The sequence below is a fragment of the Vidua macroura genome, chromosome 18, assembly GCF_024509145.1.
Source record: "Vidua macroura isolate BioBank_ID:100142 chromosome 18, ASM2450914v1, whole genome shotgun sequence".
Lineage (NCBI taxonomy): Eukaryota > Metazoa > Chordata > Aves > Passeriformes > Viduidae > Vidua > Vidua macroura.
Window position 1 is genome coordinate 12909936 of NC_071588.1, and position 13759 is coordinate 12923694.

The window sequence follows — 13759 nt, forward strand, 5'->3', positions numbered from 1 at the left end:
GGAGAGGCTGGAAAAAAATCCCAGACAGAAAAACTGGAGATAAGATAACAAAAGCTCTTTTGACCTTTTATTTTGGTCTTTGCTGCAATAGCTGCATTTTGATTTGTAGCCACCAGTTTAAAAAAATTATAGGTTTCCATTTAACACCTCAAAACCACTAAATAATTCTTCAGAATTATTATTATAATCAGAGAGTAAAATTTCAAAACAGAAAAGCAGAGTATACAGGAAGTTTGATTTTCTTCCTGTATATTGTTTTTTTAATTCTGTGGAGAAGGTTTTCAAATAGCTTGTCACCTTCAATAAAACCTGTTTTGCTTTTTGCTGCTAAATTTTCTGTGGGTATTGCCAGGTCTGCTTCATTCTCTGTATAAAAATAGCTCATCTATGCTGTACTTTAGATATAATTCTGTAAAAATACAAAAAAACTCTGAAGTTGTCTGATACTGTCTGAGGCTGTTCCTGGAGTTGCAGTCCCTCATTGGGTTTGGCCCAGCATTTGTTGGGCTGATAAAGAGTTGGGAAATCAAATGGTACAAAATATCACAGACTCCTGAATTTTCTTGTGCAAGCACTCAGAATCCCAGATTCTGAATCCTGGTTATTTTTCTCCTGTAGAAATGGTCATTTTAGTTACTGTGTGATTATGTGCAGACTGAAGCATCACAGCAGAGGGAAGACTAAATCTTGGGAAAACTACTGAACTGGTATTTTCTGGCTCTCTTTAGGTGCCCTGAGCACTGGCCCTGTCTGTCCAGGCCTCCAGTGTTGCTTGAGCACATCCAAAGTAATTCCATGTATCTTGTTTTCCTGAGCTCCCAGTATTTCTCACATGTGTGATGCTTCCTCATACAATTCCCCTCAGAGGAAAGCAGTGGCTGAAGTAACCTTTCAGCCTTTTTGAGTGCTTAGGAAAAGGGATCTGAAATCTGTCTAACTTAAATCCATAAATTGCCAATTAAATATTATTTATGTTTCACATCTTTTGATGTTTCTCAGTCTTTTTACAACATTCTGGAACCTGGAGCGCAGGAATTCCCAGAGGTTTGCACTCTGCTTTTTGTAACCTGAAGTGAAACATTTGAAATAAATACAGCAGGACTTTGCTAAATGCTTCCTGTTTTGCTGGGCTGTCATGTCTGGAATACCCAGTGAGCTCCAAGGACTTACAGAATCTTTGTAAACAGATTATTTCATCTGTCCACAGCAACAGGGGTTTGTTTTTATGAAAAAAAATCCTCTTTTAGAAGGGTAGTTGTTATTTTCTTCCCTCTGTCTTGTTCTTTCCCTGCAGAATATTACCCCAACTGTGAAGTGGTGTTCATGGGGATGGCAAACATCCACTCCATCCGCAAGAGCTTCCAGTCACTGCGTCTGCTCTGCACACAAATGCCAGATCCAGGAAAGTAAGTGGAAGTTTGGGGGTTTGGGCCTTTGGTTCCATGTTTCTGCAGCCACATTCTTCTGCTGATGATTTTTAAATTGAAATTCAGTGGATTTTCCCCTGGTAATAGTGCTAAGCTGTGTTTTTCCATTTTCATGGAAGTCACTGGTTTATTCTGATTGAAGTGAACATAGCAAATTAGTTCTGAAATTAGAGTGTAACCTTGAATATTGATACCAGAATGTTGTTTCTTCTGGTGGGCTTCTGAGCACTCACACTCAGGCTGATCTGCTATTCCCCTGTTTGGAATTTGCTGCTAAGCCTTCCATGGTTTCAAAGTAGATGCAAACCTTCAGCTCATCCCAGATTCTGGCAGTTCCTTGGGTTGGCTAGGTGGCTTTGCTGCTTCCACCTCTGGGAAAGTGTTAACAAGACATAAGTGAAAAATGCTACAGACTGGCACTCACAGCTTATTAAAATGGGAGCTTTGCCATGACACTCAGACATCCAAACCTGAAAGCATTTTAAAAGAGCAAAAACTGTCTTGCCTGGTTTCCCTCTAGTTGGCTGTCAGCTCTGGAGAGCACCAAGTGGCTGCAGCACCTGTCAGTGCTCCTGAAATCCGCGCTGCTCGTGGTGCACGCCGTGGACCGGGACCAGCGGCCCGTGCTGGTTCACTGCTCTGACGGCTGGGACCGCACACCCCAGATCGTGGCCCTGGCCAAGCTCCTGCTGGACCCCTACTACAGGACCACGGAGGTGGGTAAAGCAGCTGGGAATCACTGGGGTCTCTGGAGGCAGTCTGGCTGTGAGTTATTTCAGGTTTCTCCCCTGGCAAAGGCATTGAAAGCTGGCAGTAGTTTGTCACCCGTAGTCTGCAGTTACTCCCAGGTGTATGTACATGTGTTACTCAGGAGTAGTTCACATTCCCTCTGCTGCAACTGCACAGTCATGGTCTGTGCTTCCCCCTATTTAGTTTAGGAATATGGAGTACAAAGTGCTGCAGTTGCAGCTTCTGCTGCATCCCTGCAGGTTCTCAGCCAAGCACTGATAGAGAGCCTTCCTCTTTGCTGCATTTCCCAGCTGCAAGGTTTTCCAGTTTCGCATTTCCATTGCCCTCTGTCAGTTCTATTTCTCTTGATTTTCCCCTGTTCCACCACTTTTCAGCATTGGGGGACATGTGCTGGCTGGCTCCCATCTGCCAGCCCACAGACAAGATGCTGTTGTTGTCCAGAACAGAACTCTGTGTCTGAACACTGCTGTGTGCTGCTGCTTAAAGCCTCACACACACTAGGAGCTGGAACTGCCTTTTGGATGGAAGTGTGAAAACTTCCTGGATCCTTTTCCACATGGATTCTAGAAGCTGGCATCCACCAGGCAAAACATGCTGCTCTGGTCTGGACACAGGATCTGCTCCCGGTCCTCCAAAGGGTGCTGTCCTTCCTGCTTGGGGAGCAGAGTTGTGCTGTGCACGCTCTGGGCCTTCCCTGTCACCCAGAGCAAACCATAAACTGTAGCTGTCTGTACCAGGATCAGAAACATTGAGGAAAATGAGTTTTCAGTGCTGTCAGATTTAAAGCTTTTCAGCTGTCAGCTATTATTATGGCTCTAATCACAGCCATTATTTTGACTCAATAAACATTCTCTACAATTTTTCTTTCCACTAAGAACAAAAACCAGCCCTATGATGGATTTCAGGTCCTTTGAGACAAGGTGTGACATTCAGCTGCTCACCCAGGCACTGTTTGGGAATGTTCTTTGCCCTTTTCATGAAAAATCACTCAAGTGAACCTTTAATCAACCTTGTGACTGCTGTATGCACAGACAAGCACCTGCTCTCCCTGAGCTTGGATGTCCTGTTGTGGATGGATGGTTTTCTTTCCTGACAAGTGGATCTGACCATCATTTTCGAGAAAAGTTTTTATATAACTCGTCCAAATACTGGATACCATGATCCAGAAGCTTTGGCAGGATAGAGTTCCTACTTTTCACTGCCTGGATGACATAGGGCTCATATCAGGATCTTCCCTGGCAGTCACTGAGGACTTAACCTGCCTTATTCCCTTTCCTGTTCATGTAGTTTGGGAATCCTTATCTGTCCTAATTCCATTTCAGAGCACAGAGGCATTAGGGAAAGCAGTAAAGAGAAGTAATGAGCCCAGTGCTGAAGGGAAATAGGAGAGAGGACACAGTGATTCCCACAAGTCTCAGACCATCTCAGAAAACTGAATCAAAGAAAAACAGGAATTCTTCATCTCTCCTCTCCTCCCTGCAGGGTTTCCAGGTGCTAGTGGAGACTGAGTGGCTGGATTTTGGCCACAAGTTTGCAGATCGCTGTGGCCACGGGGAGAATTCGGACGACCTCAATGAGCGCTGCCCGGTGTTTCTGCAGTGGCTGGACTGTGTCCATCAGCTCCAGAGGCAGTTCCCCTGCTCCTTCGAGTTTAACGAAGCATTCCTTGTGAGTTGGGAGACTGCTGGGGTAATACACTGCTGCTAAACACTGCTGGAGAGCCTGGGGGCAGATTTCACCTTTCTGTGTCCGAGGCCAGGTTGGAACAACTTGGGATAGTGGAAGGTAACCCTGCCCATGGCAGGGGGTGGAACTGGATGGGCTTTAAGGTTCCTTCCCACGCAAACCATTCCATTATTTTATATATATATGAATATATTCTATATATGCTCTCACATGATAAAGTGAACAGAAAAGCTGCCCAGATTCAGGGGACAAAAGCACTTGGTTAAACCCACAGGGTCTGTTCACTCTTAAAAGCAGGAGCCTCAAGGACTTCCTTTAGACTTTAAAGAAATAAATTATATTGATTGAATAGTCTCACCTAAGCGGTGTAAAACATCCACACAGCCTGGGAAAAAAACCTTCTTACTGCCGATGCAAACTCCCCCCCGCTTGGATCTTGTTTTGACTTGAATACTCCTCCTCTAACAACAACCTGCTCCATTCATTTTTTTTGGTTTCTTCACTGAAAATGTGTAGGACACAGGAGCTGTGCTTACCATCTTTGGAAGCAGACAGCATTCCTATTAGGAATTCACCCAGGATGGTCCAAGTCAGTTCTCACATCTCTGGACGTGCCGGTCATGGACTGCAGGACCAGTAGTCTGAAGAATAGAAGTTTTTATGAAGTGTCTGATCCACTAAGAGATTTAAGGCACATTCCTGTGATTGTGGCTGACTGGAATTACCACTTGCCAGCTCAGCCATGTAACTGAGCCCATGTACAGTCCCTGAGTGGCTCAGTTGTGAAATGAGATACAACAGGTCGTAAATGGCTTAACAGCACACTGCTAATATCCCCGGACTGGGAGAGAACATACCCATGGTGTGCTGGCCTTTGTAGAGTGAACTCCTAATTTATTACAGTATTGAACCACTTGTCTTCATTTAAACATCTGAATAATCCCAAGGAAGTCATTGATATGCCTGAAGTTAAGATGGCATTTGTTAGGCTGGGCCCAGCATGGAGTGATTCATGATCAGCATTTCTGTGCTGCATGAATGTTTTGTAGCAGAGGAATCATGATTCTGCTTTGCCTGACCTGCAGGGCAATAAGTTTGTGTCAACATGACTTGATTAGCAACAAGTATTTTGTCTTTCTATGTTATGTTTTTTCCTGAATTTCTTCAGTTATGATTTTAAAAGATTCCGCTCCCGTTGCATTCCTTTGCAATTGGTTTGTAGGGAAGTATGTGAGAAATGCCGTGGGTTGGTGTGGCGGCCCTGGGGTGGGGTTTGCTCCGGGAAGGGAGCTGAGGCTGACCCCTTGTGCCAGCTGACACAGTGTGTGTGTGGCTCTGTGCAGGTGAAGTTGGTGCAGCACACCTACTCCTGCCTCTTTGGAACATTCCTGTGCAACAATGCGAAAGAGAGAGGAGAGAAACACACTCAGGAACGGACCTGCTCCGTCTGGTCTTTGCTGCGGGCAGCAAACAAAGCCTTCAAAAACCTGCTCTACTCCTCCCAGTCGGAATCTGTATGTACCCCAGCCCCCTCCTGTGGGAGAGCCCTGGAGGCTGCCCCAAACAGCGTCCTGCAAATGGGGGTCCCCTGAGAAACAGCCCAGCGGTGGGACCCGGTGACCTGGGGTTCCACCACAGCTGAGGTGGTGGCTGCCCCATCCCTGCAGGTGTGCAGGGAGCAACCCAGGATAATGGAGGGTGTTCCTGCCCACTGCAGGGGTGGTACTGCATGAGCTTTAAGATCCCTTCCTCCCCAAACCCTAGTGTGGTTCTCTGAACTGTCACCATGGACAGAGAGGTGATTCCAGACCGGCTCAGCTCACCCTGACATTCACCTTGGAACACCCAGCTCAGGCTGATGTTTGAAGTCTTGGGTTAATTTTGCTGATATTTGGGGAATGTCAAATGCCACCTCAGAAATTTCTCTGTGCTGGAAAGTGCTTTCTGTTACTATTTTATTGTTTGTAACAGAAAGCATTTCAGTGTTCAATAAATAGACCTCTCTGGAGAACTGAGCTGTGTCAGAGGAGTGACACAAAATTGCCTGCAAACCTAGACACTGTGTCTAAATTAGTTTTAAATCTGAACAGAAAAAGTGGCTCAGATTATTTAGTGTATCTTTGTTTCTCTTGATACCTTCAGGTTTTTATTTTGGCTCCTCTGTGTAGAAGCTCACTGAAGGTTCTGGGAAGAGGCTCAGTTGTGTGTTTGGTACAAGGTCACGTGAGGGATTCAGGGGTGCAGTTCATGGGCAAGAGAGCAAACACCAGATGACATCATGGTTAGGACTTCAAGGACTTGCATAAATATTTAAACCCTTTTTATTTCTGGAAGTATCAGATATCATAAACTGAACTGTAAGGACTGTGCAGTGGCTTTGCATATGATGGATGTGGCTTTCAGTTGTTTCTTACAGCAAAACTAAACTCCGGCTTAGCAGGAAGGAGTTTTTTGCCCACAGTGGTTGTAAAAAGATGAATTTTCTACTTCCTGAGCTCTCCTTGGCCGAGTGTGTCCTGGCTCTGGGCTGTCACTGCAATGAGCCCTTGGAGCCTTCCCACCTGACACTCCTGGGGAGAATTTGTGAGGCAGAGCAGACACAGCCTGAGGGGATCTTAAAGCTGTGGATGCTTCTAGATATCCATGGAAATGCCAGGAAGAGCATAGAGAATGCTCTCACAGTGATTGTGTGGACAGGTCTGTCCTTGGGCTGCCCTTCTGTGCTCTATTCCACTTGGCCCCTGTTCTCAGGAAATACTCACAGGACACTCCTGCACATAGGAGTTCGGATAATTTCCTGTTTTGGGTTCATTTTCTTGTGGTTTTGCTTCGGCCTTTAAAAGGTGCCTATGGTGCAACTGCATCTCTTATAGAGCCAGAATTGTTTAAGAGCAGGAGCCACCCCACGGCCCTTCTCCTGCTCAGTGCCAGGGAAGCAGAGTGTTCAGAGAATCACATAATATCCTCATTTAGGAAGGAACCCACCAGGATCATCCAATGCAACTCGTGGCCCTGCACAGGGCATCCCAAAATCCCACCCTGTCCTTGAAAGCATTGTCCAAATGCTCCTGGAGCTCTGGGGCTGTTCCCATTCCCTGGGGAGTCTGGGCAGTGCCTGTCTGATGGAGCCAGCTGTTCCTCTGCCATTGCCTACTTTTCCATGGGAAAGTTGCTTGGAAAAGTGTGGAACTGCTAAAATGAGCCCAGGTGTTTTTAAAGGGAAGCAGAAAGCATATTCCACAATCAAGGAATCCCTTTTAAGAGGAAGCTGCCTCTTCAAAGAACTTCTGCATGTACTGAGTATGTACCCATGAGTGCCTCCTCTGGAGCCAGGCTCAGCTGTGGTGGATTGGGGGCCATGGAATGAGTTCAGCTCCCTCTGGCACAGTGCAACACAACACACAAGGGAACCTCAGCACTCAGAAGGAGCCACTGAATTCCATGAGTTGTGAAGGTGTAGATTGACAGAGAGCTCATTGCAGGAGTTCATTCAGCAGGAGCTGAAGGCTGGCATCTTTCTGCCTCTGACAGAAAAAGTCATTCTTGCCCCAAGTGTTGCTGATGAAAAGCTGTCACCAGCCCTTGGCATGGGCTGGACATGTCCCAGCTGAGACCTGCCCGGTGAACTGCCCCCCTCAGAGCTGAACTTCTCCTGCTGGGAGGCAGCAGCTGACCCTTCCCTTGTGCTCCCCTGCCAGGTGCTGTATCCCGTGTGCCATGTGCGGAACTTGATGCTCTGGAGCGCTGTTTACCTGCCCTGCTCCTCCCCCTCCACGCCCGCCGATGACACCTGTGCCCCGTACCCTGTGCCAGGCTCTAGCCCCGAAGAGCAGCCTCTGGGCAGGTGAGCCTAGAGCCCAGAAATCCCATCCTGTAAAGTAAGATCAACAGAGAATATTGGGGGATATGAATGGAGAATGTTTGGGTGGGAGGGCAGGATTTCTCCCGGGTGTATTGGTGGAACTGTGGGACTGAGCTGCCCAAGCACAGCCTGTCCATGGGGTGTGTTTGGAAGCTGTCACATTTCAGGGCTGACACCGTGGCAGAGAGAAGCTGGGCAAATAGAGTTAAACTCTGGGTGTCACATAGCCATAGAGAATTTCCTTCTGTCCTCACGGGATATAAGCTTTCATTTGTTATCTTGAATTTGTGTCCTTTTCCAATGTTGCATAACCATTTCTTTGCTTGTTGTACAGTGACTCTGAGCACATGTTTATTAGGAGGTGTGACCAGGCTGTAAGCAGTGGGGCTTGCTGGTCAAGGGATTAATCTGGGAATGTTTGAAGTCTGGTTTAACATATTTTCCTCATGGCAAACGAAGTACGGAAGCAGCTCTGCACTACAGATGGTCGGAATGTGCTCCTGGATAATACTTCCCACAAGTCTATTGGCTGGCAGATTGTTACTGTCTTAACTGGGGGGCTGGTTTTGAACCACAGTAGCTCAATGTTACAAAAAAATCCTCTGACTTGGGAGTGGGATTGTTTGTCCCTTTGCAGGCTACCAAAGACAAGATCCTTTGACAATCTGACGACAGCCTGTGACAGCAGCGTGCCTACAACCAACCGCCGGAGCAGCGACCCCAGCCTCAATGAGAAGTGGCAGGAGCACCGCCGCTCCCTGGAGCTCAGCAGCCTGGGCCCCCCTGGGGACGACCCCTTCGAGGGGGACGGGCTGGGCAGGCAGGGCAGGGCCCCCATGGGGGCAGAGCTCTCTGTGGCAGCCGGGGTGGCAGAGGGACAAATGGAGAACATTCTGCAGGAGGCCACTAAAGATGATGTTGGGCTGGAGGAGCACTTGAGGGGTGGCCTGGAGGCAGCAGGGAAAGGGGATGAGGTTGGCCTGGATAAGGAGAAGAGAGCTGACAATCTGTGCGAGGAGAAGGCCGAGGTGGATACAGGTACCATAATGAACAATCCCACAGCCAACCCACACCCAGCCTCACACGGTGCTGCAGAGCTCAAAGGACAGCAGGACGAGCACAGCGACCCCAGCAGCGCTCTCCAGAAGGCACCTCATGGGAGAGGACTGCAGGCTGTTCCTTCCGAGGGCTCCGGAAACAGAGACGCTCCAAACAACACGGAGGAGGAAGGTCTTGGGAAAGGCGAAGGAGAAGCGGAGAGCCTGTACGGCACTGCCCAGGCCAGCCTTGCCTTCCCTCTGACAGCGCTGCTGGAGGAAAGGACATCCAACATCGAGAGCTCCACGGAAACCTTAACAGAGACCGAAGCAAAGCCCGAGCTCACGCCCAGGGCTCCGTGCCACAGACCTCACCCCTTTGACAACAGCACTGGCGAGCTGTCCCGAACTCTGGAGAACAGGCCAGAGGGGGAGTGCATGATAGAGCTCCAAAAACTGGGATCAAGAGTGCATAGGACTTCTGGTAGCAGCACCACCCACCTCCCGATGCCTTCCCCTTGTGCCTTGCCTCTAGCAGACCGCAAAGATGAGCTGGTGTATAATGGGGAGCTGGAGCTGGAGAACAAACTGGTGGAGAAACCCACGGGATTCACGGCCCCGAAATTCCCCGCCACCAACGGACACTGCATCAACGGCGAGGACGGGCGGATCAAGGCCTCGCTGAGCCGGCAGGTGTCCACGGCCAGCTGCAGCTCTGCTCAGCTCCACCTGAGGAACTTGCACCAGAAATGGATGTTCAGCCAGCTCGGGAAGCAGCCGGCCAGCAGCCCGGACCAGCCGGCCCGCAGCCACCTAGACGATGACGGGATGCCCGTCTACAGCGATGTCATCCAGCAGCGCCTGCGCCAGATCGAGACGGGCCATCAGCAGGAGGTGGAGACCCTCAAGAAGCAGGTGCAGGAGCTGAAGAGCCGCCTGGAGAGCCAGCTCCTCAACAGCTCCCTGCGGCTCAACGGCGACTACGGAGACGAAGTGGTGAGTGAGCGTCACTGGGCCGAGCGCAGAGCTCAGCGAGCCCTCACCTCCTGGCTCGCAGCTCAGGGCCTGACTTTTGGGCTCTTACAGACCTCTCCAGGTCATCCTGAAGAGGGCAAACACTGCCCAAGTACCTGATAGTGGCAGATGCTGATGACTGATACTGTCACCGAACTTCAGATTGAGCAGAAAGGTTTATTTCCAGATGGGTGTTGCACAGCAGCTCACACACCCCTGGCCATACCTGAACACCTTCCCTGGCCTCGGTAAAACCAACCAAACCCTTGGTTTACCAAACCTCAATAAAACCAACCAAACCTCTGGTTTACTGCTGTCTTCACATAGGGCAAAAATATTTTCCTGTGCCACTTTTGGCACAGCAGCATAGGATGATCCCTTGGTTCTCTGCAGGTCCCAGCACTGGCAAGCTCTGTGAGCTCAAACCCATCAGGGTCACACCTCCCTTTCAGGCACTCAGGCTCAATGTCTGGAATAAATTTCTAGAAATCTAAATTAACTGGAATAAATTGCCTGAGCTTTTGTGGCAGCTGTATTTCAACAACGGTTTTTCTCTCAACAAATTAAGGATTTTAGGAAAGCTTTTAAACCATTTGCAGTTTTATTTGGAAGTGTTTAATGTTGTAAAAGTAGAGACTTTTGTAGAGAGTTGTGGGTTTGAGCACTTGCCTGTAATTCCTGGGGCTGTCGCAACACCCATCAGAAATTTCCTTTTCCTACATGGTTTATACACCTGCAAAATTGAAAAAAAAAAATTGTAAGAGGTTCCCAGCTTCTGTTTATTGAATTCACTGTTTAGAAGTGGCAGAGGTGCTGGATAGTCCCAGGTACGTTTGTTTTGGAAAATCCTTGGAGCCTTCTTGGTTCTTCCCATTGGAGATGCAGCACAAGGTGCTCATTGGGCTCAGTGTCACTGCTAAAAGCTTTCATTCCTTGGAGAAATTGGGTACTTTGGCTTAATGGATTCTGCTCCCATTTTTTAAGGGCCTTCAGAAGCTGCAGTGCAGAGCTGGCAGTGCCTCCAGAAAATTCCCCATTTTTAAGGACCTGATCTCTACCTTCTGTTTGTGCCTCAGCTTGGGAGTTGCAGGTTTTCCTCTGGAACTCCAGGATTGCCCATTCCTCAGGCATAAAATTACATTAACTCAAGATTTCTTACTATTTTGATATATTTTAAGGGCTGGCTGAGTTTTAAGTGAATTAAATTCCACCTCTACCTGGATAGGCTATATTAAGGAAGCATTATTCCCAAAACCTATGCATAGAATATACATGGCTCAAATTCTGAGTTTCCCATATTCAGTTTGGCTTTTATTTTCCAGTATCTTTGCCAACAAAAGGATATCTTTATTACTAATTATAGTTTTCAGAGTGAAACACCCTTGGAAAGGAATCAGGACCCTGGAATTGGAGCCACAGGGAGCAGGTTTTGATTAATCACCCAAAGCCTTCCCAGAACCCTGCAACAGAAGCTGGATTCTAAATCCACTCTGCCTCACATCATCCCATCACCAGAGGGTCCAGACCTGCCCTGTTGGGGTTTCTGGGTTTTATTTGTGTGGAACAGGGATCTGGGGGGTTCCGTTCAGCTGTGTTTGTTTGCCAACAGACATCTATTCCCGACTCGGAAAGCAATCTGGATCAGAACTGCTTGTCTCGCTGCAGCACAGAGATTTTCTCTGAAGCCAGCTGGGAACAGGTGGATAAACAGGATACAGAGGTACAGACTAAATCCCTGTAAATTGCTCACTCTGGGATAATCCTAGTTCAAATTATCCTCTAGCCTTTGGTCGTGTGCCACTTCTTGGGAACTCTTTTCCTTGCGTTCCGCTGGTCTCACACCTGACATACCAGTACCTGTGCCTATGAGCCCTCTGCTGCACAACCTCTGGGAGCTGGGGGGGGGGGCTCAGCCCAGGAGTGTTGCCACTGCCCTGTCCCTGATGCCGGTGGCCGTCCCCACAGGTGACGCGGTGGCTCCCGGATCACCTGGCCGCGCACTGCTACGGCTGCGACAGCGCCTTCTGGCTTGCCAGTCGGAAACACCACTGCAGGTAACTGGGAGAGGGGACTGGGCACTGCTGCTCTCCCTGGCACCACCACGGACACAGCCCCTGCCCCAGGGGCGCCTGTTGGGCAGGGATGGCTGCCAAGGGAACAGAACAGCTCCTGCTTCTCAGCTCAGTCCTGCAGGGAGATATTTAAAAGCCACATTTGGTGTCTGCTCCACTCCAGCCAAAACAGATCCCACCTTTCTTTCCTCAAACTGGATTTGGAGGCATTTTAGATTTATGCAAAATAGAGCTTTGTCCTCTTAGCATTCAGAAATTCAATATATGATTTACATGAAATACAGGAATAGCATCTTCTTCCATTGCTGGTTGGAAACCTGCTCCTTTCCTTCTCTAACCTTTCTCACCTTTTCATTAACTTGCTCCTACAGAATCTGAACGGAACACCTGTGTGAGGTCAAGGTTTTCTGCATTATTCTTTGCTAGACCTGTTGCCACAGAGGCTGCAGCAGCTCAGGCAGCAGCGGGGGCTTGATGAAGAACAGGAGGCAGAGACCACATGGCTCAATATGCTGAAGTTAAAGCCAGAGAATCTCTAGTTTCCAGTTCTGTTTCAAATAAATTCCTATTCCTGGTTTCTGAACATGCAAAAACTATTACAGGAACCATAATTTAAATAAATCTTGGTTACCACATTTTGAAGCTCTCCTGCTTTTTGAAGTTGCAAAGAGTTATGAACATAGTTTTGAGTTTGTGTCTGGTTTATATTTTGCTCCATTTAGTTTTGTAAAATTAACCAAACCCAGGGAAGATGGAGAAGAATCTGAATTTATTTTTTTTTTACCATGCCCACTGTGTTTGTGCAAATTTGTATCCCCAGAGCTCAGTTCCCTAAACCTAAGCTTGGGACAACTCCTGGAACCTGGCTACACACACATCACCCATAGCCCCACGAGGAGTTAAAATGGACTCAGGGTTTCAGGTCTGGCTCAAATCTCCCTGTAGCGTCTTTGCTCCTTTCAGCTTCCACATGTGCAGTGACCCATCTGTCAACACCATGAGTATCCCTGTAGTAAACATTTACACCCCTCCCTGGGAGTGGAAATGAGTTGAACCCCACAGTGCAGTGCCTTGAGCAGAGTAAAACCTTCCAGGTTCCTTGGTTGCCAGTGTTTGCTCCCTCTGCCTGTAGCCCTGAGTTCTCTCTCCTCCCTGCAGGGACACTGACCGAGTTGATCAGCTCTGGTGAGCATTTCCAGCAGCCTCTGTCCGTTGTCCGTCAGCCTTTCCTGGGTGACTTCTCCCAACTAACTCAGCTCTTCTCCCTCTTTGTTTCTCACTTGCCTGGAAATCACCAGAACTAAGCTGGGGGTGGCCAGCAAGAGCTGCTGGGGTTTGGGTCCGTGTGAACAGCCCTCTCTCCTCACAGAAAGGCTTTTAGGACTTGGCTTTTGGGAGCTTAACCGGGATGTGGCTCAGACTAACACTCACTGTCAGTCCATGTGTGTACTGCTCACTGACAGGAGAATGTCCTGCAAGTTTTATGCATTTATTTTTGATCATTTCCCTTTGTTGCCCATATTTTTGGGAGAGGGCCATGTGTTAACAAACAATTCCAGTGTTGCTGTGCAGGGTGTTGGCAAAAACCTGCCACTTGTTTTAGAAGGACTGAAAATCCCATGGCTGGAACATGTGCCACAGAGCTGGTGGAGGGTCAGGATAACCAAAACCGGATGAGATTTGGGATGAGGAGGAAGAGTGGGGAGTGTGACTTTCAGCCCCCCTTCCTCAAACGAGCAACATCCCTTTTCCAGCCTGTTTTTTAATGTCTCTTTTTAATCTCTGAAGCAAAGCAGGGACCACCGGGATAGAAGGATGAGCTGTCCAGAGCTTTCCAAAGCAATGTCAGAGCACCATTGTCTAGGATAAAACAACAAAAACCCCAGCATATGTTAGGAATGGTGAGCTCCA

At 48.3% G+C, this 13759-nt stretch overlaps 1 protein-coding gene across 5 annotated transcripts in view; it reads left to right on the plus strand.

Moving 5' to 3' along the window:
- MTMR3 (myotubularin related protein 3) overlaps positions 1-13759 on the plus strand; it is a 74104-nt gene that overhangs the window by 56615 nt on the left and 3730 nt on the right. For 3 of the 5 annotated variants that reach the window (XM_053994171.1, XM_053994170.1, XM_053994172.1), the window contains 8 exons: positions 1295-1406; positions 1948-2143; positions 3660-3845; positions 5207-5377; positions 7562-7707; positions 8363-9758; positions 11386-11496; positions 11742-11830. In XM_053994171.1, the coding sequence (XP_053850146.1) occupies positions 1295-1406; positions 1948-2143; positions 3660-3845; positions 5207-5377; positions 7562-7707; positions 8363-9758; positions 11386-11496; positions 11742-11830 (2407 nt within the window). Of the gene's footprint in view, positions 1-1294; positions 1407-1947; positions 2144-3659; positions 3846-5206; positions 5378-7561; positions 7708-8362; positions 9759-11385; positions 11497-11741; positions 11831-12219; positions 12484-13759 lie in introns of those variants that run through there. The other 2 variants (XM_053994174.1, XM_053994173.1) reach the window with 2 other exon arrangements.